This window comes from Trematomus bernacchii, unplaced genomic scaffold (genome assembly GCF_902827165.1).
Source record: "Trematomus bernacchii unplaced genomic scaffold, fTreBer1.1, whole genome shotgun sequence".
Taxonomy (NCBI): domain Eukaryota; kingdom Metazoa; phylum Chordata; class Actinopteri; order Perciformes; family Nototheniidae; genus Trematomus; species Trematomus bernacchii.
In genome coordinates this window covers 1,137,558-1,165,477 of record NW_022987620.1, presented here as the reverse complement: position 1 = coordinate 1,165,477, position 27,920 = coordinate 1,137,558, and the positions used below count along the sequence as shown (strand labels likewise).

General features: G+C 40.7%; 1 protein-coding gene across 1 annotated transcript in view; it reads right to left on the bottom strand.

The window, feature by feature from the left end:
- adamts18 (ADAM metallopeptidase with thrombospondin type 1 motif, 18) overlaps positions 1-27,920 on the bottom strand; it is a 92,409-nt gene that overhangs the window by 26,011 nt on the left and 38,478 nt on the right. The window contains exons 13-16 of the mRNA XM_034132752.1: positions 20,582-20,754; positions 19,124-19,254; positions 18,529-18,652; positions 17,354-17,598 (exon numbers count right to left, since the gene is read on the bottom strand). Of these exons, the coding sequence (XP_033988643.1) occupies positions 17,354-17,598; positions 18,529-18,652; positions 19,124-19,254; positions 20,582-20,754 (673 nt within the window). The remainder of the gene's footprint in view (positions 1-17,353; positions 17,599-18,528; positions 18,653-19,123; positions 19,255-20,581; positions 20,755-27,920) is intronic.

The window sequence follows — 27,920 nt, the reverse complement described above, 5'->3', positions numbered from 1 at the left end:
AATGACAGCGACCCTCTACCACACAAAACAACACCTGTGAACCCAATTTGTGTTCTTTGACATTGAAAATGATATTGCATTGTGTTTCTTACTTTCGTTGCCGTTGTATGTCTTAAGTGTAATTTGGCATGCTTTTATTTTGAAGGCGAGTTCACGCTGTTGACAGGAAGTTGTTGTTGCTATGGAAACAATAAAAGTTTCACAGCGGGCGGAACTTGTCATAATGTCCGCGATAATAAAACCCACCCATTTAGAGGGAAGATATGATTGGTCAATTGTACTGTCATTTGACATTACTCTCTCGTTCAGTTACTATAGCGGGCCCTCTGTGAATCGCAGAGAGGGCCAGACAGCTTCTTTCATGTAACCCCTACATTCAAACAGAGAATGAACAGGCAGATTCGAAGGATTTATTTCTTTGGAAATGTTATTTTAAATACAATTAAATCAAGTTTTTTTTCGGTAAAACTAATGAAAAAGATAACAAAAATAATATTAAAAAAATATATATTTAAAAAAAATATTATTTTTTTTAATGTTTTTAAATATTATTTTTTGGAATATCTTAGGCCCTCACAGAGGGCCTAGAGGGCCCTGACGGCTCGCCACTGCTGGACATAAGCTCTAAGGGCCCGCACCGGGCATAGGAGTCTTGACCTCTCGTCCCCCACTCCTGATGGGGGGTCAAACCTTGCCAGCTGGATAGGCCGATTAAAATGAGAGCGTGCCAGCACCTTAAGGCGAGACACCCCAGGTGAATAGGGTAATTTTTTTTAACTTAAAGATATCAGCTAGAAATTTCTCCAGTTAATTACTTACAATAAGGCAATTGTTTTTTGTATTACAAGTTTTCTGAAATAGCATGTTTAAATATGCAAATGAACTATTATCTCATGAAATATGCGCATATTTTAACACATTTCAGGAACCGAAATCTGAACTTTGGATAAAGCCAGGATCAAAATTATTGTTTCATTTTGTAGTCATATTAGTATCTAAGGCTTTTACAGAAGGGATTTTGGATATCTCTTTGTATCACTCCATAAATCAGAAAATACTGTCAACAGCCCTAAAATATCAATTTTCACCATGTTTTTAGGTATAAAATGTTATATAATTCAGGCTATGAATGATATATGAACAAACCCTTCTGTAAAAGCCTTCATAATATTGATAGGAATATAACTGGAAGGTTTGGTGTATGTAACTGCTACTGAAGTGGAAATGTTCTACTCAGAGTAGGAGAAAAAACTCATTTTGAGAAAACGACCTTTAAAGATTGCAGTGTGACGCTAGCTAAACCCTCCTGTTATCTGGATGATAGCTTGCGCATCGACGCACTCTGTGAAGGTATTTCATGTTCGGGGTCATTTGTTTTTTGTATAACCTTGCTTTGTGCAAGTGACAATTGTTGTCGTCTTCTCTGTGAACGTTTTTTTCGCCGTTATTTTGCCATTTTCAGATTTTAATTTAGAGCGGAAAGCTAACCAGGAAGTGCTTTAGCACACCACGTGACGCATCTGAACGAATCACGTTGTCAGAAATTGACACCAGCCAATGAGATTTCGTTTCTTGGTTTAAGACCCCTTTGCACTTTCACGATTGGTTGCTGATACAAAGGAAATGACCATATTTGGATCCGATGAGATTGTGCAGGAGACACGGAGCTTTCCAACGATACCTCTGATGACATGGTGCAAACAGCGGTCGCGGTACTTTATGTTACGTTAGAATGCTAACTTTTGGTGAATTTAGGAGAAATCTACAGACGCAAATAGACAAAACTATAGTAAAATAAACACTTAAATGTGTATTTTGTACGTTTTCCTTCCAAAAGCCTGAAAGAAAACATGTTATGGAATCAAAATAGCACAAAATCTCAAAATTGACCAGTGCAGGAAAAACGATGTTTTTGCCTGCCGTGTCTCGCCTTAAGGAGGAACGCTGTATTCGGCCACAAGGTGACACCTGAGCCATCTGAGTTCCACCTCAGACACGAGCTGTTCACGGACAAGGCCTGAAGCTCGCTTACACGCTTTGCTGAGGTCATGGCAAGAAGGAAAGCAGTCTTAGCTGAGAGCCACCTCAGTTCTGCCTGTGACAAGGGTTCAAAGGGAGGCGAGCATAGGGCATCCAGCACCAAGGGCAGGTCCCATGTAGGAGCCCTTGGGATGTTCGGGGGGCGAAGCCTCAGAGCTCCCCTTAAGAAGAGGGATACCAGCCTATGGCTCCCCACTGTGTTGTTGTCAACCCTTGCGCTGAGCTGATATAGCAGCCACATACACCCTGACGGTAGCGGGACACCGGCCGTCGTCCAGGAGGGACTGCAGGAACTCAAGGATAGTAGGCACCGAGCAATGTACTGGGTCCTCATTTCGCCCTTGGCACTAGTCAGAAAACACCTGTTTTCGTACTGCCTACGAGTAGATGGTGCTCTTGCATTGAGAATAGTCCTCCTGACAGGCTCTATGCAGTCGCTCAGCAGCGGGTCGGGCACTCCAGTGGCCAGACCCACAGCTGGAGGCGGCAGGGGCGGGGGTGCCACATCAGACCCTCCAGCTGAGACAAGAGGTCCTTCCTGTTGGGGAGACGCCAAGGCGTCCTGCAACAGAGTCTGTGCAGCAGAGAGAACCAAGTCCTGGCTGGCCAGAAGGGGGCCACCAGAAGAAGCCTGTGGCCCTGATGAAGCACTCTGAGGAGTTTTGGTAGGATCAGAGGAAGGGGTGGAAAGGCATAGAGAAGACACCTTGGCCATGAATGAGCCAGGGCGTCCTGACCCAAAGGGCTGGTCTTCTCCGTCAAGGAGAACCATAGGGGGCAGTGGGTCGACATCTTCGAGGCAAAGAGATCTACCTCTGCCCTGCCGAAGAGACCCCAGATGCTGGTCACCACCTCTGGATGAAGCCGCCACTCCCCCGGTGGAGGCTTGTGACGGGAGAGGAAGTCAGCGACTTGGTTCTGCTCTCCGGGTAGATACATTGCTGCCCAGGTCAGAGTCACCTCTAGCAAGCGTGCAGATTTGGTGCCCCCCTGGTGGTTTATGTGATACACTGTTGTAGTGTTGTCCGAGCGGACAAGCACATGCCTCCCCCTCAGGTATGGCAGGTGCCTGAGGGCTAGGTGCACAGCTCGTAGCTCTAGCACGTTGATGTGTTCTGTGCAGTCCTGAACAGACCACTGCCCACGAGCTGTCCTGTTTTGCCACACCGCACCCCTTCCCGAGAGGCTGGCATCCGTCGTAACGGTCTCTCTAACGTAGGTCGAGTAGAAGCTGTGAGATGGGGTCCACAGGCTCGATTGCACCCTTGGCAAGGAGGACTGACAGCTCCTGGTTTAGGGTGACATATTTTGCCGGCGTCGGAAGTGAAGCTTGTACCCTTGGGTTAAGGTGGAAACCACCCAGGGGTCTGAAGCTTGAGCTACCCAGTAGTTGAGCTGCTGCTGGGAGAAATAACCGACAGCCGGCCCCAGACCCTCAGTACCTTGCCCCCCGGCCTCTGGAGGCTCTGGGGGGGCGACGGTTAGGCACCGGATGCCGAGGCTGCCTTGGGGGCGAGTTAACAGGACCGCGCTGGTAGCGGGCCGCTGAACACGCTCTCTCCCTCACTCAATCTCTCTCTCTCTCTCCCTTTCTCTCCATCACTCAACCTCTCTCTCTCTCTCTCTCCACCTCTCCACCCTGTGTGCGCTCAAGTTTGCCTGTGTGCTTGCCCAAGTTGGCACAGCGTTACAAATGTGCCACAAAACCAACCAATGGATGTATAATAAGACCGTCAACACAGCCTTATGGCAACCTAAAACCCCTCTCTTTCCGTAACAACAATTCACAAGCGCCTACCCTCCCCCCCCCCCCCCGTTCAGATTTCCCGGGAAATGTAAGTGTCGGGGTGGGCCCGCCCTGGTAAATGAAATGCCCGCCCCCAGATGTATGTCTGCCGCCCGGTCTGCGAGGACTGAGTCCTTCGTTACGGGAAATTTCGAGGATGCACATGTGTATCCTCGGCGGTCTTAAAAGCCCCACAATGCTTTGCGCACAGACCAATTTCCAAAATCTTTGTAAGTACTAAATGTAAGTATGTAGTAAATGTGCACATGACTTGGGTTTAAAGTTTATAGTCCGTTTGAGTTTTGCCCGATCGAATGCAAACCGAACCTTCTGAAAAATGAAACAATGTAACAAACTGTCGTCTGGTGCGCACCAGAGAAGCGGACTATTAGGTGTGAATGAGACCTTAGAGCGTTTTGCACCTAAATAAATAATTAAAATTAACCTTGTTTTGACTTTGCCTCTTTTGTTGATATTTGTGGTTTATGCTACATGTGCACCAATATGTGTAAAAAGGTTTGCAGACATCAAGTATGATATGAATACAAATGTTATTATTGATTGGTGATGGTGATTTTATGATTTTCTTATGGCTGCTTATCCTCCAGGACATTTTTCAAGGCTGCAAACAGAAGGAGAACGTTTTATTTGTTTGGTGTATGTTTAGTGGTTCTGTCCTGGAGAGATGATCATTTTACAGAATACAGTTACTCAAGTACATCTTCAATCTTCGCAAATCAGATATGAGTCTTCAAACAAATCGCGCTCAATTTAAGGCGGGGCCTCTCATATGACGCACACCTGCACACTTGCTAGCCTGTTCCATTCTTCGTTCTCCGAATGCTAGGAAGGATTCTTGCCTAGCCTCTGAAGGACCTGACTCGGAAGACAGGGAAGCGTCCTTGACATTGAGAAACACCCAGTATGCCTGTCTCTGAAAATGTTCCCTTTTAGTCCGTCATCAATGTTCCTTAGTGTGGTCATGCCGTGTTTCCTGTCTGTGGTTGTTCCATGGATAATTCCTAGTGTTCCCCAGTTGATTTGCTTCATGTTTGTTGCTTGTATTGTTCCAGTTTTTGGAGCTTTCCAGCTTAACTTTAGCCTCGCCTTCAGTTGTACAGTATATACCTGCCTTGTTTGGACCTCAAGGTCAAATCTTCGAAGATGCCGTAAGAACAGTCCAAAATATTTGACAGTTAAAATGTAAAATCTTTACATTTGAGAGGCTGGAAACAGCATATATTTACTGACTGACAACCATGAAATATCTTCCCCCTCACACAGTATGATGTATATCTTCTATTGTTCTGAGAATCTATAAAGTAGTCCTATATTGTGCAGTGTAAGGAGAGCAGATATGAATGTTCCATCTGTTGTGGATCCCTCTGCAAAAAGTTTAAAGGTAAGACAACGTGGCAGAATAATTCCACCATTTATGTCCAACTGAGCTGTTACCCACTAATCAGAAGGCTCCAAAAACATTTGAGACTCTTGTCCAAACTGGCTGACCACAGTATTATAAGGTCATTTTGTTTGGACAGGACCGTGCACATATTAGTAACAATTTCCATTTTCCGTCGTGAGTAAGCGCTTTTTTTTAATACCACATTCTTTTTTACTGGCTGGTGATTCTAAGTTACCTTTTTCTGTAAGGGAGATTTATTTGTACATGGAAGTCAAGCAGAGACTGACGGATGAATGAAAGCAGACATACCCATTACAAGAGAAGCATCAGGCTATTATTAAACTGGTGAGGATTCACTGCCATGGTGAATAATTTAGTTTGAGGCACATTTACATACATAGCCAGCTCATAGTGCGTCATTTTAAACCATTTCAAGACACTGCCTTGGACTGTGTTCAATGTTTCTCTTTTACAGGCCAACTTGGTTTAGTTCAGGTTGGGTGGGTATTAATCCTTAATCCATTTGGCAAATTGTTTTAAATCCAACCCTCAGCAGCCATTCCAATGCCTGAAAAACGTGTCAAGTCTATCTAATAATGAGCTTTGACAAGTGTATTTTCTTTGGGGTATAACTTTAAGTATGAGGAATCTACCATCAACTATCCAGTTTAGACAGCCAAGCACCTCCTGGATTCGATCCATGTTCAACAGTCCCGGGGCGCATCCACTGACTGGACCAATCACCTTCTGAGCATGTTAACTGTTCCATGTGTACACTCGGCCCAAATCCAGACAGGAGGCAAAGGGAGGTATGAGTATATGTGGAGAGGAGCAAGGAGCTGTCTGTTGTCAGACAAACACATCTACAAATGTTGGTACTCTGTATACTGACAGCTGGAAGAACAGACAGGCACATTCAGGTGAATACTATATCCCACAAAATAATGGGAAGGAATGTCAAAAGTTGATCCCCTTTTCTGTTATTACCCGGTCAAATTTGAACACAAAGACATGTTTTTAGGTTCAGTGTGACTTAACTTTCAGTCGGTATCATTATCTCGATAAACGCCAATATATATTTTGCTTATAGATGCGCTTATTATAAATGAGCAAATACCTGGAATACACTATCTTATACTTTTTTGTCAGTGTCAAAGTAACTCAGTGAAAGGCAGTTTGGAACTTCTGTTGGCCAATTTTTGTATGTTTCCAATTTGTCCAAATGTCATAAAAACAGACTTACTAAACCATTTTTGGTTGTCAGACAAAGCTCAGCCAAAGCTTCAGTTTAAACACTGAATATTGTTCTGCACTAATGAGAGAAGTATATCTGGCTCTTAATCCAAGTGCAGAGATATTATGCTTGGATTTTGATCACAATACCAAGCATTGTTAATAGTTGATTATCTTCCAATGAAGAACCATTATAGATTATCATCAGTTACTACTAGCCACCAGATTCTGATATTTTCACAGATTATTACTTTTACCGACTCTCTTATAAACAAATATAAGTGTTAACCAGGTAAACCACAATTTTAATTAGTCCTAAAATTCACAAAGGTTCTGTTTGTGGTTTGTGCATTTATTTAGACCTGTCAGAGTGTTATCGGAGTGCTTAAGTTTAACACTTGCTGTCTCAAGGACGTCTTGCCTAAAATGTTGAAATGATGGCACTGGCGGATTTTAAACTGCATAAGATATGGCTGCACTTTAACACCCAAACCTCCTCTGCTAATGCTACCCACCCAAATCCATTGCCATGAAACAACTACCACCACTAACCACACCAGGATGTTGTGCCTATCCAAGTAAACCAACACTAACCAAAAACCCTTCCCAAACAACATCCAATCATGTAAACCAGCTGCTATAAAAAACATTTTGCAGGATTTCTTTTTAAATCTCTTTAGTAGAGAACCTCAACATCTCTGAAGCCTTGAAGCTTTCTAAATAGCTGATCTCTCTTCCCTAAACCATCCACAATGTTGAACACGCCCAACCAACCACAGAGTTAGGGTTGTCAAAGATATTTTAAGACTTATCCAAACCTGAATCATCTCCAGTCTGGGATCACTGCTGCCAAAGCTCATCCCCTGGCTGTTATTATTTATTTGGGTGTTTAGCTTCCAAAGAGAAATATAAATAAATAAAACCAAAATCCCCCAACCTCCTACAAATCAGTCCCAATAGCAACAATGAATGCATGCTTGCTCCCACTTCGTCAACAGAATGAACAGAACCCTTGTGAACTCTCCGGTAGTCAAAGCAAACCAACCACAGCAGTATAATACTGACTGATATTTGTCACAACACATATAAATCTACCAAAGCTCTACAGCCAATAAATCCATGAGCCTTATCTGGATTGACAGCACAAACTAAAATGAATTACATTTAGAGAAAGGGTGCAACAGTCATCACTCAGTCAATTAGTTTTATGCAATATAAAAACTGGATTTAACAGAATCAGAACATTGTTGGTGCCCATCTACAAATGCATCAGTGATATGGTGAGGGAAGGTGCCTGTGCAAAACAAAGCGAACGATAAACTAGTTCACACAACTTGATTTTGGCTAGACAATTCGTATTTTACCAGTTGGGAGGTGTTTTCCAGTCTTTATTGGCACTAAAAATTCAGTTTTTGAAGATATCCAAGATGTAACTTGACATAGAAGATGTTACGATACAATAGATTTGGGTTATCGTCACCAGGTCTTACTTCTGAGCAACTTTCCATCACTTAATCATGGCGGACATATCCAAATATAACAACACTAACGAGTTTTGAGTGCTGTTGCAATCAGAATAAGTGAGTCAGATGGGCCAATATTCAATTCAACTGCAAAAAGTTTTGTGTTTGCTGTTTCAAACTATTTAGCTGCGGGTTGTACTATCTGCTTTCCTCTATAAGATATTAGTTAGCATCCACACCCTGTTAGCAGCACTCATCATTTGAGGCTCTTTAAATTGGATGTTTATGGCCAAATTGCACCTTGGTAGTTGTATAAATATCTATGTCATAATATATATATATAAAAAACCTTTAATCAAGCTTTATATTTTAATTTCCAAAAGCCTTTCTCTTCGAATTATTACCAGAAAAGTCAGCTATTACTAGTACATTTGTATTTGGGAAATAAAAAACGAACAAAAAGTGAACGAAGTTAAAAAAAATGAATATTCCAAGACTCACTGTCTGTCAGTTAATATAACAAAGATGCATTATAAGAAGCATAAAATACCCTTAAAAAATGCCGATAAAGATAATCAATTACTCATTTGACCGAGTGATTTTCTTTTTGGGGTCTAAATATGAGAAATGTTCAACAATGGCATCTTTTTGCTCCCTCTGTGTTTTATTTCATATGGCTACTTCTTTTTACTGTTCTGTTGGTCGATAAAAAAAATCACATATATTGAAAGAGTTCACGTTGCGTGATTGATGCGAGTCCATCTTCCTACAGTACAACATCGTACCACAGAATGTCTTGGTTTTCCCAACCTAACCGCCACGCCACTCATCACGTCAGATGAGACGATGATGAATGAGAATGTGGCAGACCCAGATATCTATCTCACTTGTGGATCCAAAATGATTTGCCCTGGACTGGCATGACCTCGCCTCGCCATACCACAAGAATGTCAATTCAGGGGGAATAATACCACTTGGTGTCCATGGAGACCTCAGCCATATGTTCCTCCTGCTCTTGTTAGTTACTTCTTTCCTCTTTCCTTCCTCCCCCCTACCAGCTGAGCAGCTGTAGAGATGAGAACACCGTGTCACAGTTTGCGCTCACACTCCTCAACATTTATTTTCTTTGAGCGTTTCAAGCTGAGTAAGGGTATGTGAGTGATCGGTGTGCAGACCCTCCCCCATTTACTTTCTCCATGTTTTTTTCCGTGACAGCGGAAAGTTAAGTAGAATGTGTGAAACAGATGATCAGTAGTGAAAAAAAAAAAAAACGCTTTCCTTCATTTGGCTCTTTTCATTTGCAGTTAAAGTCCCCGTGCCCTGACCTTAACTTCTCACATCCAAAGAGTTCAATTGCAGAATTCTTAATCTTTTAATCTATCAGCCTCTTTCTCTTTTTTGTAATTACAGGACATACTTATAGAGATTATGCCCGTGTCATCTGTACATCCGCAGCAGATGTATGACCGAGACACAGACAGGCATGTGGAGCCTGTCAGACTTAGCAAAGACTCTGCTTCAAGGAATATTTGGCGTTAATACAACCTAGGTTCTGGCTTATTGTTACATTACATTACATGTTACTTAGACGCTTTTATCCAAAGCGACTTACATACTCAATACTGTGGACAATTCCCACAGGAGCAATTTGGGGTGAAGTGTCTTGCCCAGGGACACAACGACATGCTGACTGCAGTGGGGTTTGAACCTGTGACCCCCTGATCCCAACACCAACGCACAACGCACAACCCACTGCACCACACGCCTCCATTGTTCTGATGACACTAGACTCAGTGGTGGGGATGCAATGCTAATCTTCCCATTACGTTTAAAATGCAAGAAATGGACTGAAGGTCAAATTGATTTTAAGAAAACTTGCCTGATTATTCAAACCACTTTATTAGAAAAGTATGTACAGCTATGTGCTGTGCTTAGACAAAGTGTTTCTTTGAGATACTACTCACCACATTACGATTCTTTCTTTAGCGTGTTAGCATGCTACTACTACTTGTTTCATCATGAACCTAAAAGATGTGGGAAGCATAATTGTTTGCAGATAGCTAATCCATATATTTTAGAGATATTTATCGACATATATATAAAGTCATTGGATCTCCAAAGTCATTAGTGTTCATCGTCTCTGCAAAATGATATGGCTTACATGCTGTTTCCTTCCAGCCTACTGGCATTTACACTTGTAAAGCTAGAAAATATTTAAAATTAGAGTTCTGTTTTTTGAGAAAACTGAATTATCCCTAAGTATGACCATGCTAAGTGAAAGCAAGATTGTGGTATTGCAGAATTGTTTGCAAAGTTGGTCAGAAATAATCCTAAAATCCATCTTGCAACCTCTTCTACACTCTAAAAACGAATTCAGGGGACCTTTCACCTCCACTTAATTAAATGCATGGTTGCAAGATAAAAATGTGAGTTAATTGATTTAGATACACATTTTAAGTTGCAAACATTAATTTATAAGTTGTGTTGACGTAATAATGTTGGTAATTACATCAACTTCATATTGTGTGTAATTTTAACTCTGATTTCTGCGTTAATTGACTTAAAACAAAATTCAAGTTGTAGTAAGTAATGCAATTGGCTTGACAACTTAATTGTTCTACACCTTGAGTTAAGGATTTCAAGTCCACTCCCACTTAACATGCCTGGACAAGTTCCGACAGTTAAGACAAATAGAAATACTATACAAAGGAAATGTTAAGGTGAGTGTCATCTTTTGTCATTCAAATACAGTATAGCCTTTAGTTGCACTGTATAGGCAAATTGCTGTTTGACCAAAATTAGCAGCCTTTGAACTGTGAATAGTTCTGTGAGAGGATACAAAGTAGTAGAGGCTACTGTGAGTGTACAAATACTTTGGTTACTATTGTGATATCACTTTTTTATTAAAAATGAATCTTGGTGAAGCAGATCAAGGACATGCTTCTTGAGGTAGGATCATTATTTAGAGTTGTCATTGAAATGCAAGTTGTTGGCAGTCACCCATTCAGAATATATTAATTTAGGTAATTTCTCTTTTTTTCCTTTTTCAAAAATAGCACAATACAATTGAAGTACGCAGAGAACTATAGCCATCCGCTGCCTTGTCGTGTACCTTGGAGAAAAGGAAGAGGACCTTTTCAAGGAGTTTAGCGACGTAATTAAAAATCTTGAAATAAAATAAAATCCATGGGCACAGTGACTAAAGCACTGCTCTCTGTCAGTTACATTTTGAAGCATATTGCACTTTTGGCCACACCCCAATCAATAATATCTTAGCATGGATAGGTGTTGACAGCAATGGCATGGGAAAAGGATTGTGTAAAATGTGAAAAGTGGCTTCTGCTCTTCACTTAACCAGTTCAAATAGTGTATTGAACCTGCAAAAAAGATGACAAGGTACACTTAAACTTGCACGGTTGTGATTGACAAAATCTGTCCACATGCATTTAAACACTAGGCAAAGTACTCAAAACCACCTCTGTGTCTTCAGGACCACATTGCCATGATGACACACACATGCAGACTCAATAGGTGAAAACAATACCAGCGTTGCTTTAGCAGCTGGTAATAATGGCTCTGAATTAGCTAAGAGTGACAGTTTAAAAAGTATGCAATTACCTAATTCATTATCTCTTATGCGCTAACCTATTATTTAATGTGCTTCAAAAGGACATGAATATCGCCATCATCATTGACCGGTCCACCCCAGGATCTGACCATACGAGGGAAACAAATGAATGAGCAAGCATTCTGCGTTAAATGTGTTCATACTGTTTAAAATAATGACTCTCGGCAGTGTAAACATCTTTGTTACATCTTTTGTAAAATTGATGTGTGTGATCTGCAGATTGGTGGCCATTGAAAGTTTGTTACTGTAGTTTTACAAACACTTTACAGATTTTACATATTTGGCACTGGTTTTAAATATGCAAAGGCCTCTAACTTCGATGTGATGGCAGCATTTATTTGCTGTGTCCCCATTTCCCATGGTAATATGGCTAATGTGTTTATTTATTATTTGTGGGGCAATTTAAATTTGTGTTATTTATCTTTTTTTTCAAGATTTAAATGAAGCTCAGCGCAAGTTCTTTCAGGAAGACTGGGGGTGTTTCTCAATCGCGAGTAAAGCTGCTTCCGAGCCACTATTTCAAGCATACTACGTCATCGAGTGCCGCCGAAGTACTGTTCCAATCTCCAGTATACTTGGAAATCTACCAAGCCCGGCGTACTCCGTTTGGAGAAATATCGAGTGTGCACATGAGTAGACTTTGCGGCCTTAAAATCCCCACAATGCTTTGCGCACGGACCAATTTCCCCAAATCTGTGGCGGAAGATGTAAGGCGGGGCCTCTCATATGACACACACCTGCACACTTGCTAGCCTGTTCCACTCTTCGTTTTCCGAATGCCAGGAAGTATTCTTGCCTCGCTTCTGAAGCAAGATGCTCGGCAGACATGTGCTACCAAGCAAGCGTACTCGCGATTGAGAAACACCCTGGGTGTATATTACATTTCACCTCATTCTCCAGCAGCCAATCACTGTGCTGCAGCCAAACTATAAAATGGTTCTCCTCTCTCCTGCAGTCAGCTGTGATTTCAGGTGTTCATGCACCTTATCATATGGCATGTGTCAATAAATGTTCAAACAAAATGAATTCTCTCCTGATTGAAACATCATGTGTTGAAATAAACAACTGCAGTTCAAAATAAAAAATGAATTGCCTAATATTTTTGTTGTGGAATCAATTAATTTCTTTCTTTAAAGGCAAAAACATGAAAAAGCTAAAAAAAAACTATTGAATACAATATATTTGGAGCAACTTCATTTATAAATGGTTGTCAACTTAAAAACGTGTGTTCACAATGATGGTAATTAAGTACATACAACTTAAAATTCCTTTTAAATCATACGGTAAAACTAGTCGGAACAACTTAATCTTTTGAGTAATCAATTAAAAACTTGTGTTTGTGCTACCAATTATTAAGTAAGTGGTAATTAAAAACACCTCTGATTGTAGAGGAAAAGCCTTCTCCCCTAACTCAAATAACTTTGTTGCTTTAAGACAATTTCATTAGAAGTTGTCTTAACTCAATAAACATCGATGCAAACTGTTGCGTTGATTTTCTTTGTTGAGCCAAGGCATTTGTTTTTAGAGTGTAGGAAAGATAATATAAGATTTATTTTAAGTTGCTGGTCTGTATTCCCGCAATCATTCCTCTTGCAGAAGGAAACAACAATGGCTTTCCAACAACTACAGCAGCTACTCCTCTATACTGCCCACAAACAGTATAGCCTCTTTACTAAAATAGCTACTGAAACACTCAGACATTTCCTGATGGCCAAACAAGTAACCAGCCAAGCACTTTGGAAGTAGCACACTGGTATTCCTTCTGGATTCACAGGCGACTCATTCCTGCTTTAACCTCAGGACTTCAGTAGCCCAAGGGACTGAGGGTAGAGCAGCTTTTACATGACTAACAGGGAGCAGGAGGGGGTGGGGGAGGGGAAGTCTACTCATCACCTGGTTTCCACTTCTGTTTCCACGCCTAGGGTTCAGAGTTCAGGGGAAAATAAATGCTTTCGCTGACAAAGTTATGTGAGGAGAAAATCCCACACGTCCCACCACCGTTCACTTAAGCCTACAGAGTCGTACGGATAATGACTCAGCCACTTGTCCAATATTAATCTTGCTCTCGGGAGGATACGCCTGTCCAGCATCACATTCTGCTGCTTCAGGATGGGTAAAGACTCACCCTCCCCTCTAAGGTTTCTGACACACCACTGATTACAAACTTGGGTCCCACAATAAAAAAAAGTAATAAATCACCTCCCATACTATACAGAACATCTCACTCCAGAAAGCTGATTTTGTACTTTTCATCCGTGCCTCTGAAGGGCAGTTGACTTATTCGGATTGTATTTGCTCTATTAGCCACGAATCACATGGCTGCAACAAAGCACTTTTGAGATCAGTGGCCGTGGGGGCCACATCATGGCTTTGAGTGTGTGTACATGGACCAACACGTGACTGAGTTACACTGGAGCCAGCAGTACCAATAAACTGTACGGCATATAAACACGGGGCAGGCTTCTGCCATGTGAGACTGCTGAATGGTGAAAGTGGCACAAAGGCTGATTTAGACTAATTAAGCCACATGGACCTTTTTTTTATGTCCTAATTATTGCTTATATGATTGACAACCCATATCAAATATCTTACCATTACTCTTCAAATTATCAAACTACTTTCCGAATGGAATGATTTTCCTAGTTTCTAAGATCTATATCTTTCCACTGCTTCTGGGCATCTTAATTTTCTCATCTTAAAGGGGCCCTATTATGCTCATTTTCAGGTTTTAGGCAGGGAGGAAGGAGTGTGTGGGAGACAATGCCCCAAAAGCATAAAAGGGCCTCTTTAACTCAACCAGATGAGGGCTGTATCTGTGTTTTGTCAGTGTATGTAATGCTGTTTTATAATGTTGTATTTGTCTCAATAAGACCTCTTGTAAAATGAGATGCTACATCTCAATGGGCTATCCTTATAATAAATTAAAATATGTGTCTCTAAAATGTCTGCTGCCACCCACGCACAATGGAGAATAGCACTGAAATATTTAAACTGTGTTCAGACAGAATGGAAAGTGGATTTTAAAAGCAGTGTGATTGCATATCAGGAGTTTGGCCCATGGTGGCACAGATTTAGGGGAAGAGGTGATTATTGAGCTTTCTGTCTTAAACTCACTTTTACAGTTTGTGCCCGGAGAACCAACCCTTTAACCTGTTAAGCCCTGAGCCTGTTTTTCAGGTCTCAGGCTCGAAAATGACATTCCCAGAACAAATGACCATATCTTCCCTTCTAAAAGGGTTAAATTAATAATCTTTTTTCTCAAAGTAATGATAAACCTGTGAGTTGGATGTAGAAAAGTCAGAATCAGTATAGATGTTTTTTATTTTAAAGAAAATTCAGATTTTACATAGTAAAAAACTGTAAATTATAGTGTCCATCCAAAAATTATTTTTTACTTATAGTGTAAACCACCCTTGGATGATGGGTTAGTAGACTAAAAGCTTTAGGAATCCAAAGTACAACATATAATAAGTACCCTGTATCAAGATCGATGCAAAACAAGTGACATTTGACCTTTTTAGAGAGATTTAGCAAAAATAAACCACTTCTGGGGTCATTTGGGTGGATTTTCCATATCTCTGGCCCCCCTTGCTCGATTTTGATGGTTGACACCTCTTTCTGACCGTTAGAGCCAGTGGCGACTGGTCATTAGGGGCAGGTGGGGCACAGCCCCACCTAGTGTCAGCAGAAAGTATTACAAATAATGATTACAAAAATGCAAAAAAAAAAAAAAATATATATATAAAATATATTTTAAGATCATGTTTAATCATCTGATTCGTCTGTACATTGCTGTTTTAGTCTGTGTTCTTCTAATTAGTGTGTCTACAGTCACAGTGTGTGCCTATTGAGCTGTTTAGAGCCATGTGGGACAAAACCTGATTATGCCCCTTCCTCTCGCTGTGAAGTCAACGGTGACTGTAAAAACTTCACTGCGCATGCTCAGAGTATTTTGTAATGAAATGTGTGTGGCAAAAAAATAATGACCAGAGGGGCATGGAGCTACCATCCCCACCATACGTCATCTCAAATCATTCAGAGCTGATTGGCTGTAAGTACGTGTGCCGCGAAAAGTGTGCTGTGTGAAGAGGAGACGAGAGAGCTGCAGTGGCGCGTCCTAAAACCAGGAAGTAAGCACAAAAAAGCAATGAGATTTCTCCAGAGGATTTTAGAAAATAGCTCGAAATAAGATCTGTGGGAAACGTACCTGTTAGATAAATGCACGTTTTGATTAGCCGGATAATATCCACATGTCTACCCTACTTTTATAATTTTTTTATCATAAATCTATGGATTAGATTTATGATAGACTTTTGAAACTACAAGAACATAAGGAGGACTTTTACAAAAAAGTAATAGAAATGTTTGTCCAGAAGGATAGGCAAATGGACTTCATCTTCAAGTCAAGGTAAGACCGCCATTTTATTGAAAATGGGATCTTACTAAGAGAGAACAATTCAATATTTAAATGATAAAATGACATTTTTTGGGTATCCTTTTGTTGAACTGTCTGTTTAAAATTAATCGAAGCATCAGACAAAAAAAGCTTTTGAAAATAATATTATATTTTGGTTTAGGTCAAAATATAATATTTGTAAACCTGAAGAGTCAGTGCCAGTGCCTCACCAGCCATGAACCTCACTGCACGTCACTGCAGAAGCTTATATATAGACATCTAAGTTTTTTGTGCCCCACCACTTTTGTACATATAAAAACGCCACTGGTTAGAGCCAATAGAATCGAAGGGGGAGTCCCCCACACACACACACGTTGTGAAGAGAAAAGGTGGGGGCTTCGCGCATGTAATTTTTAATCAGAGTGAACCTATCTCTAGCTTTGACATCTGGAAACGGAAAAGCAGTTTTAATGCTTATGGATTATCAGAAATCATTTCAAAGGGACACAGACACATTGGATTAACCTATGGATTAACTTCAGCAGCCTTTTTATCGTTTTAATGCCATTGAAGACCACTTTGGAGAGACTACAGAGCCAAGGTAAAAATGTTAGCATTTTTACCTACCTAGCGTCACCTGTTTTGATGTCCGTTTCTGCTTATAACGTCGCAAATACGTATAATTCAGTGGTAATGTCGGTGTCAATCGATTCTGTGTCACCTCACGATGTGAAACGATGTGTTGGATGTGGTGAAAAGATAAATAATAAGGTTTTGTGAGTGATTTTCGGTGCAGTAAGGTGTTAGCATTTTTCGCTCGTTGCTAATTCAGAGGCTCAGTGTTAGCATTGTGGGTTTTATTTTGAAAAAAATAATAAAAATGATCAGTTAGATGAGTTTCTTCCCGTTACATGGATATAAAACATTCATAGTTTTATTAAATGAACATGCCCTCAGACACTGTTTCCTGCAAGATGTTGCGGCAGTGCCCCGGTACCGGGGTCTCTCGGGTTTAACAGGTTAAACTGGCTTTGATTTGAACTAATCCTAGGTATGCCTTTAACCTATTTGTGTCTACTACCTTTAACTGTTCATTTCTATTTTCTTTCCCTCACAAAGAGCATATCTCTGCACAGGCCAGGCTGTTTGAACCCCCCTCTAGATTAGAGCCTTCCACGCCACCCACCCATCCCCAGATCATCCCTGACGTAACCAATCACCAATTAATACCCCACAGAAGCATCACATATTACAACCACCCCCGTTCTCCCTACCAACCAACTTTTTCATCTAAGCCTATTCATATCCAGACGTAAAATAGAAGAGAGGCGCGGCAGCTCTGCCAGGGCCCCTGTCACTGTCAATTGCCCCAAACGGACATCACCCAGCAGCGGCGGCTTACTTCAAACACCAGCGTCTCATTAGTAGGTCCAGCGGCATACAGGCTCTCCGGCTTGTTGAAAGAGCGCTGGTAGTCGAACACGGTCCCACCAAAGTGGAACTTCCCCGGCCAGTCCACCGTCCAGTCCCCGGTCAGGTAGTACTTCCTTTTCAGGGAGCGGGCGGCCAGGTAGCTGGTGGACACCTCCATTTCCTGAACGCGGATGCTTCGGGCCCCTGCTGGGACTGTTACCATGGAGTAGTACTCTAAGGGAAATTGAGGAGAAGGAAGAAAGTCAAGGCTGAAACATTCCTACATCTTTGTTTATTGCCGTTCCCTGACTCTTATTTTGTGTTTCATCATAAAAACCTGCTACCCATGATAGCATACCATAGGCTTCACGCAGAAAATTGTGTTATTCGCTGTTTGCGCACAAACTGAATGTAGAACTCGATGTCGATTTATTTTCTTATTATTTTAATACAAATAAAAATGTGGTTTATTTTGCGGAGACCTATGAGCGCCCATGTTCATAAAACAAAACCTCTAAATGGTAAAATATTAAGAGTGTTACAAGTAAATTGGACACCAGATCAGCAAGAGTAACTTATCACGTGAAGGTAGTAAAGTACAGTGGTCCGAAGAGAGATTTTGCGGGATTTGGTGTCAACGCAATTAGCAAAAGTACTTTTTCAGTATATCATTTTTATAATTAAACCCAATGCTAATTAAGAACATAATAACATTACTGAGGGTATTTTCAAACTTCCTTTGAAGCAAACTGATCCACTGTGTCAGAACTAATCCTAACCCCAAAGCATAGGTTCGACCGAAGAGGTCAGACACAGCTATCCAAAGGTAAAGATCAGAGTAAGCACTGTACATAAAATGAACGTCATTGACTATTATATATTTTTGTTATTAAAAGCAAGTTAGGAAAACGATGGCAAACTTTTCTCACTGTGGCATTCCTCACTGTAGCCCACCATGCACTCAACTTTATTTGTGTCATGTTTGTTAGTGGATGAAGTGAATCAGTGGATGAAGTGAATCAGTCCATTATGAAGTGGGATTAGATGCATTTGTCTGTGCATTTCCTCTGTCCTTGTTAGTGGGCTTAAGTCTCCCTTTGTCTTGCAGGAGGACTAAGTTTATGCCCACATGCACAGACACACTACAAACAAAGACAGGCTTACCGTTGGCCCTGTGTTGAAGGGTGTATTGGCCCTTGAAGAACTTGCAAGTGGAGTTGTCTCCCTTACAGGCCCCGCAGGCGTCCAGAGAGGCCTTTGAGCCCAGAATCTGGTCACAGCCTACTGCCTGCACACACACACACACACACACACACACAAACACAAACATGTCATCAATGCTGAATAGAATTAAGAGGAATAAACTTATGTATTTAGACAATCCAAGGCTAACGTTAACTCCATCTGTGTTGACATTGGGTGTTTCAAGTAACTAATGCCCTTGACAACAGAACAATATAACCATTGTTAGGTGATGCAGCATTACTTTTAAGATGAGATGAAGTGTAGGAAAAAAATCAGTATGTATTAGATGTAGTTATGTAGGTCCCAAGCATTTAACTGCGAAAAAAAAAAAAAAGGTAAGAGGTAAATTCATTCTTGGACCCACAAAAAAACTAAATGTTTTCTTTATTATAAGCTCTCATGCATTGTATAAGCAATTGGATTATATATTGGCAAGAATATCTCCTTTAAGGGCTGCAAGTATGGCAAACAACGTGACGTTTTAAACAAAGGTCCAGTTTAACCCAATATGTACCTCACACACTCCATCAATGCACAAATCTCCTTTGTGGTCGGAGCAGGAGGTGCCATCTTTGACCTTGCTGGCCATGGCGAAGAAGAAGTCGAAGTCTTCAGCGATGCAGTACAGCTTACAGATGTCTTCATCTGCACATAGAGCAAACATTAGTATCATTGAAAAAGGTCAACTTTAAGGGAATGTCACTTAAATTATTTTATAACCTGGTAAATATAAAGTTACCATAGCTGATGTTCTGCAACCTGTTACGCACATAATGTAAATGTCCTGGTGAGGCTGAATTGGAAAGGACAGGAATCTGAATATGAAGGCACCCAGGGGTATTCATGTGGAGTTGCAGTTTTATTTTGCGGTTCAGATCAGTTATCACAGACAAGTCTCTACCGCCGCCTTTGATTAAAATAAATGACGGTGAAGGTGACTTGGCCCAAGGTCCCAGAAGGCAGTTCAGAGTCTGTTCCTCTGTACATCGCCTCCCATTCATCAACAGCTTAAATAGGCCTGGGACGACGGCCAAATGCACCGCTCTCCTTCAGTGCACTCTCTCTCTCTCTCTCTCTCTCTCTGTGTAACGAAGCTGGCCCGTAGGCTTCCTTTTTAAATCTATCCCCACCGAGGGGTGCAGGTGGCTACATGTCTCCCGTGCACATTACACAGTGATAGTTTCCTCCAGCTTTTTGGCTCTAATCACTGCAGCAGTAAATAGTTTGGCATTACAGAAACACTTTATCAAAAAAAGATTAGGACTAGCAGGCGTACAGAATGAAAAGATCTACGGAATTAAGACGAGAAAAGGCTTGCCATGAGCACTGTGCAATCCTCTGTGTGTTTAACAGAGCTGCTCTGAACAATGAGATTTGAATATCCCTAAAGGGTGCTGCATGAGTCCTAAACCTTGAAATTAGTTATCCGTTTAGCACTTCCTGGTTCCTTCACATCAATGTTATTTGAATGAAGTTTTGATAAGGAATTAGGTTTGTGGTAAATACAAGCTTACGTTGGTTGCTAACAAGTGGCCAACAAGTTGCTAACAAGTGGCTAAATGAGACCACTAAACATCATTAGCCAATGACGTCAACATCATTTAAAAAAACATTAGCCACCTTTTAGCTTAGCAGTTTTGAGTTGAAGTCATGTGACAGTCATGTAGTCCGTTATATATGTATGTGTATAGGCTAACGTTAGATTTTTACACCTGGTGATTGCACTTTAAAATTGTGGAGATTATCTTGCTAAACAAAAAGTGTAAATATCATAAACGTGTGTTTGCCACAGAGCTTATTTCCTGCAGTATCCCAAAATCCAATGGAACAATCCCATTTATTTGAGTCGAGGGAGCCCTTGTGATGCTAACTTCTGGATCAGCCTACAAAAATATGTAATTACTGCAACACTCTACAACGGATGCATTAAATATAAAATACTTATTGGGTCTAAGACAATTGATAACCTTACCGTCCACTTTGGTGTAGGGCTTCCACTTGTAGTACCAGCCCCTGAATGGCTTGCTGTTGTACTCGGCGCACTGCTGGGCCCGAAAGTCCACAGCGCTGAGCGGGCACGGCCGAGTGTTACACAGCTGGTTGAGGCGGCTGGAGCCTGAGCAAAATTTACCGTTGTTCTGTGGCCTGGGTGGAAGACAAGACAAGACCCAGAAAAAGAGACAATGAAAAAAAAGGGTTTAGTCATGGAGATATTCTGCTTGTTTTATGATCACACTTTAACCAATGCATTAACACGACAATCACAACTCATTAGCTAAAATGTGGACTGTGTATTGAGACTGCATCACAAGACAAGTACACTTATATAGTGGTTGTAACTAACCTGTGTTCATTAATTATTTGAGCAGATTTAATATCATGTTCCCCTCTAGGTAATTTTCCTTTAGTTTTGCAGATGTATGGAAAGTATGCATAAAGTATGCAAACACTTGCCATATTAATATCCTAAAAATAAGTGTTTTTACAGGTTTTTAAGACCTGAAGGAAACACACAATTTGTTTAGTTGAGAAACACAGACAACACCATGAGACTTCCCAAATTTGTTTTCCTTCCAAGAAGCAAAAAAGCCCCGACTCAATACCACCCGGTGCATAGAACAACATGTTTTTGCCTGTTTTTCTCGCCTGAATGTATGTTACTTTTGTCTTCTCATAAGAAAATTAAACAGGGCAGCTTTAATCCTTCACAAGGCAACTTGGCCCATCTCTGAATGAGTGACAGAAACGCCCAAAAAATATATTCTCAGAGCATATTACATCAAATGTGTTCTCTAAAATGGCACCATCTTATCTGTCAGTGTAGTGTTAGCCCTGATGAAAGCAAACATGAGTGGACTAAATGTCACATTGATTTAAAACAGGAATATCAAAGAGAAGTTTGCATGCCATGATATTTACACACCACACCAAATCGACACTCATCTAACCACACAGGAAGAGCTGACACAAAATATAAACAGGTAATGAAGCTTTAATATGCCATTCAAATCATAAAAGCCATCACCACTTGTTAGATGAAGAAAAACAGAGTCTTGAAATGTCTGAATTCTCATGTTTTCTAAACTCATGCCAGGCATTCCAACGCTACCACCAGCAGAGACAATTGGGTTACGGTATTTACCAAAGTGTCTCATTACACACAGAGAGACTGGGAAACCCTGCTGATCAAACATGTCCAATAAAAGCATATCCCTTAGTGTTGCAACGTAATGAAACTTTGGAAAAGGAACAAAAAAAGAGAAGTAAACACCATGAGACTGCAACTATTTATTTTGAAATTCTTTCGCCAATGCAACTGTCTGCAACAATCAGAAAAATGTTCCCCTCCATTCAGACCTGGACTCAATCAAACTGTGACTCAGCTGCCAAGAGTGATGGAGCTCCTCAAGGTGTGTGTGTGTGTGTGTGTGTGTGTGTGTGTGTGTGTGTGTGTGTGTGTGTGTGTGTGTGTGTGTGTGTGTGTGTGTGTGTGTGTGTGTGTGTGTGTGTGTGTGTGTGTGTGTGTGTGTGTGTGTGTGTGTGTGTGTGTGTGTGTGTGTGTGTGTGAATCTGTGAATCTGTTCAGTGCCGATCTCGCTTCCCTTGGCGAGGGGGGGAATTGGCCCAGGTTTTCGTAGGCCTGATCCTATTAGGACTTAGCGGCAGACAAATGCAGCCCATATGGTAATGTGCTTACGGCAGGCCAGTGGGGAACTGTACCGCATACTGTGTCGTATAGTCAAGGCCTTCTGATCAGAGGCAAGTGTAGAAAACGGGACAGTTTTCTTGAGAAAGTTGAAAGCAGTTCGCGGATTATGGACCGTCTGGCCCTGAATTTCACAACCCTTCTGGTTTCTTAACCTCTTTTCTTCTTCGCTTCTGTCCCTAGATCCTCCAGTATCATTGGAACTGTAAATCGACTTCCAATAACAGGATAGAAACCAGATCTGACAACGTTTTCACTTTTTGTTTCAGCCATTCCTCTTCTGTCTCTACACCCTGACTCCAACGCAACCCTCAGGAACGTTAAGGGATCTTTAAAGTCCCGGGAGCCTGGTAAATCTGCCTAGTGACAGAAACTATAGGTCATAGGTCATCTTGTTTAGTCTTGTCTTCTTGAGTCACCTGCTTCCTCTCCTTCTGCCTGTCAAACAACTTCTTACATAGATCCACAATCTGAGGCTCTGCTTAAGGCATAAACCCAGAAAGAAAACCTCTACTGACCAAACAAGGTTCATTCTAAGCACCGTGCCCCCCCCCCCTCGTACTATGCCCCCAACTCCCTTTAAATCGAGTGTGTGACAAAATGTGCTCCCTACAAAACCAGGTCAAGATCGTGAACCTAATCTTCTAGGCTTGTTGGTGAGGATTAAGTTGACTGTGTTTGATCTGGCAGGTGGTCTACGGGGAACGGAGGGGTGAGGCGGGAGGGACGGGGAGAAGATTCATTTTCTGTCTAGGAGTAACTATTTGATGGGATGGCTTTAATCGGATGATCCCATAGAACTATTTTACAAGACTCAAAAGATACACGATGGCCTCATAAAGTGGATGTGCAGAATCAAATTAATTATGTTTTAAGACTCTTCCTCGCTGTGTGAAGATTGTTTAGGAGGGTAGAGGTGAAAATCTACAAACGCTGATATAGTTGTATGGTCACATTGGTCACAACATGGGATGTCTGGAGGATTCGATTTTTGCCGAGAGTTTAAGATATTGATTAACATATGGATGCATTTACATGTAATGCATATGTATATATACTGTATATATCTATATTTGTTGTATTAAGTTTTCTGAAATGTTATGGAAATGTGAACATTACAAATTATAATTCATTTTGTTGACATATTTGATAAAAACGTTTTTACTAAAGCAATTTTAAATATATTTGTTTTACATTTCACATCAGAAAATACTGCTTATTAAATTAAAAAAAATGTCAGCATGTTTTTATAAATGAAATGTATAAATCCGGCTAGAAATGATACAGTATATGAACAAACCCCACGTTAAAATCTGTTTCTGATTAATGAAACTGCAAAGTGTCTTGTAATGAAGTACTTCTTACATGGAGATTTCTGGCTAAGAGTATGGGGAAAAATATGATTTTAAATAGATACGCAAGAAAACCCAAGTTGATAACCTAAATGAACACAATTCTTTATTGTAATACAAGTTTTATGAAATTATACTGTTAAATAAGCAATTGAAGCATTATGGAAACTGTTTGTGAATTTTGGAGAACTTTACTGTCACAAATGGACAAAGTCAGTAAAATAAACACCTAGATATGGATTTTGGATGTTTCGATGTAGCACAAATAATTTGAAATGTCTAAATTTACCAGCTAATGGCAATTTTGCTCATAGTGTCTGGCTTTTTAGGAGGAGTGCCCAGACAGGTCAGTTTAGGGGTGAAGAGGACATTAGAGACAAGCAGTCAGATTCAGGCTAATCCATATTCTGCTCAGATTAGGAGCAGAAGGGCCCTTTTTAAATAATCTTAGAGATTACATGGGAAAAAACACACTCTGAGTCAGGGACTAGATCGTGACTCAGGAGTACACTGTGGGATACAACGTTTATCAAATTATTTTTCCTGGAGGTATCTGTTAAGAATAGTTGAGAAAGTAAAATAGACACTATGAGACATACACCAGACTCATTGTATTGTCTTAACATGAGAGTTCTAAGGAATCTGGCCACTTTTGGAAATGGTATCATGACATTTGTTGGATTAATGTTTAACCCTCCCCATCTTTCCAACCACTTTCTCTCCCACTGACCCCCTAACTCACTGTTTAGCTGCACCAACCCCATGTTTCAGCGGCTGCTGCTACAAAGCACTCTTAAGTGCCACAGGAATGATAAACGGATGTGACAGTTAACCTGGTTTAAAGGGCTCTGCGGCCCTTTTTGGCCTACCAGTTCTGGTGTATAATGTGTATCATATGAGGGCCGTTCTGCTTCTGAAACCTTTTGGTCTTTGATCCCTTGTGGGGATTAAGAGACGAGTCGACTATGACAGACGGAATAGTCACATCAGTGTCTGTCCGGCTGTTAAGTAAGCATTGAGGAAGCCAGTGGATTGAAGAGCACCATATACAATAGTAGAAGTTTCTGGTATCTAAAATTGTTTGTTGGTATTATGTTTCCCATGTAAAACTACAAAAAGCCTACATTTTCTCCAAGCCTTTAGCAATAAAAAGGGCGTTTTAACTTTTGAAAAGGGTGGAATACAGAAACAGTTGAAGTCATAGTTGTAGTGGCAGACAATAAACAATAACTGAAATCATTTTAACATTCAGTTTAAGTGTTAGTACTGATTAAAGTTGAAAATACTCACTATAAATGTACGCCTTGAGCCTTTGAGTTTAATCAGTTGGGGTGAAGGTGCTAATAGGAGTTGAGGATTTAAATATAGCAATGAAAAGAGTTGATCATAAATGTACTGGAAAGTCTCAGTTGGCATTCTAAGATAATACTAGTCAAACTGTCAGCTGAAATAAGTTAAATTGTGTATTAACAGACAACGTTGTAGGGTGTAAAAAGAGCTCAAGACTTTTGTTTAGTTTGATTTGTATATATCAGTTAAAGTGTAATCTCGGAAAGAACTCAGATAAAGAATTAGAAATCAAAGCAGTGACACTGTCAGTTGACAACTGCTGAACATGTAATTGTAATTGTCAGTTGTACATTAGGGAAAAAGGGAGTTGTAAGGTTATAATACTTGTGCACAGGGTCGTCTTTGAACATGAGGGGTCGCGCATTTATTCAGCTTTGCGGGTATTGGGAAAAGTTATAATGTATTACAAATTAAAGACTAAAATGTTTGTCTGTGTGTTTCTCCCCCCTCCCCCTCTCCGCTGATTGCCTCCCTCCAGGTGCTGCCTCTCTGCCTCTCCCAGGTGAGACCAATCCCTGATCAGGGCCTGCTTAAAAGGCTGAGGAAACCTGTGGCACCTCTTTTTTTCTGTCTGAATAGGGTGTGCTGTGTTGCAACGTCTCTCAATTGTGTTGGTTAGGGGTAGTGATGGCGAGATGAAGCCTTATGAAGCTTTGAGGCTTTCCAGCCAATTGGTTCGCAAAAGGGTTCATCTCATGAGGCTTCATCATGGGCTTCATTTGAACACAAACCCCCTGTTGGTCAAAGTGTGTAAAACAGGCAGATTGGACATCTCAACAGTGTGCTCTATCTCATACCGAGTTCCCAATGAGTAAAGCCTTAGAATAACTCTAAACAACGAACATAAAATCATATTTTCATGTTAACAATATTGTATTTATTCCAGTTGAATGATTGTGATTGAAAAGCCTAAGGAGGCTGGTAAACATTGCAAAGAGGGATTTGTATTCCTTAATAATATTCATAAACTTAACCATGTTGTAGCCTGAGAAAGGCTAAACCATATCAAAGAATACATTTATTAACTACATTATCTCATTTAGCTGTAGCTTTTATAAACAAAAAAAAAGACTTATCGTCGTTGAACCAGTGACCCTGCAGTCGTGAGTCAACTGCTTTCCAGCTGAGCCACAGCCCACACACTGAATCTATCTGAAAACACTGCACCCTATGTATTCATTTATTGATGTTTTTATTCCTCTATATAAGTGAGGGTCTGAGCTCTCTTAATTCCATCGTGTCACCGGGCCCGGGTACAGGAGGGGTAATATCGTTCGATGTATAATAAATACATCCTGATCCTGACCATGGGTATTATGAGCGTTATGGTTCAACCGATCTGAAGCGCTTCCTGAAGCAGTCACGTGGTATCGACAGGCAGCGAGGCTTCGTTTGTCATCGGTGACGTCACTGGCCCAAAACGATACAAGCCTCGATACATGCTTCACAAAAAGCTTCGGGGATTACTCGACACACGCTCCGAAGCCTCGGCGCAATACGTAACATCACTAATGAACAACATTTAACCAGTTGTTGGCTTGTAACTTTCCTTATTTCATTGATCTGGTTGACCCATTTCCACCCTCTGTTTGTTTAAAGAAAGTGTTCCTTATCTTAACTTTTGTATCGGCTGGTGAACATTTTTTATTTCAGAGGTTTTAAACAAAGTATTTTGGTTTTACAATTCAGTTACCTCCTGTTCTTTTGCCCTGGGTTATTTGTTTACCAATATTTTTGTTACAATTTAGTTTTCCAGAAAAGGACGTTATACATTTTCTAGTATTCAAAAGAATGAAGGGGGAATAACATAACAAAAAACATGTATGTAAATGGACATGTTAACAGTGATTTACAAAGCAAGAAGCTTTATACGATAAAATCATATCCTGCATACTAAGTAGGCTTTCTTTATTGCAAAGGTTAATTTCTCTAAATCCAGACGAGGAGATTTTTTTTTAACCACTGACTCCCCGGGGTATTTCATCTTTTGTTACCGCCCTTGTCAGCTAGCGTTTGGGAAACGTTACAATCCATTAAGGTTAGAGGCCTAGACCTCAACTTTAGGCATATGATGAACCAACGGGAACCCTCTTTTCTTAAATGCATCACTGCAACCAGACTGCATTACCCATTGGCTTATAGAGGCAATGAGTTGGGAGCGTGGACATAACAGACCTTTTGGACACTGTTGGTACCATTGGCTATGAATGCAATTCAAGGTAAAACACTAAAGACAGCCCATGAGTTTCATTTCATTTCAAACCTTTATTTAACCAGGTGGTCCCATTGAGATCATCGATCTCTTTTTCAAGGGAGACCTGCAGCAAGTAGGTTACGACATGAAACATAAAACAACCTGCACCAAGTAGGTTACAACATGAAACATAAAACAACAGAAAACAATAAAGGACATCATACATCATATTTACACGGCTACATTTACATACCTATCGGCATTGACAAGTACCAACAGTATCAAATAGCATTGCACCTATCCGAGCTTTAAAAACATGCAGTGGAACCAATTTGCTCAGTTTCAAAACTTTTTTAAGACTGTTCCAAGCAAAAGGAGCTGCGCACATACCTAAGTCAGTCCTTGCACTTGGCACATGTAACAAGACCACATCCTGGGATCTCAGGCAATAGCTACGTGCAACTCTCCGTGTGATCAGAGAGCAGATGTAAGATGGGAGTTTACCCAACATGGCTTTATAGATGAACATGTACCAATGACTATCCTCCGTACAGTTAGTGAAGGCAAACCTGCCCTGGCATACAGGGTACAGTGATGAGTAAGTGCTTTACAATTAGTAACAAATCTCAGTGCACTGTGATAGGCGGCATCTAACTTGTTCAGGTAATGGGCAGGTGCATTCATATAGATCAGTCCAGCACAGGTAAAA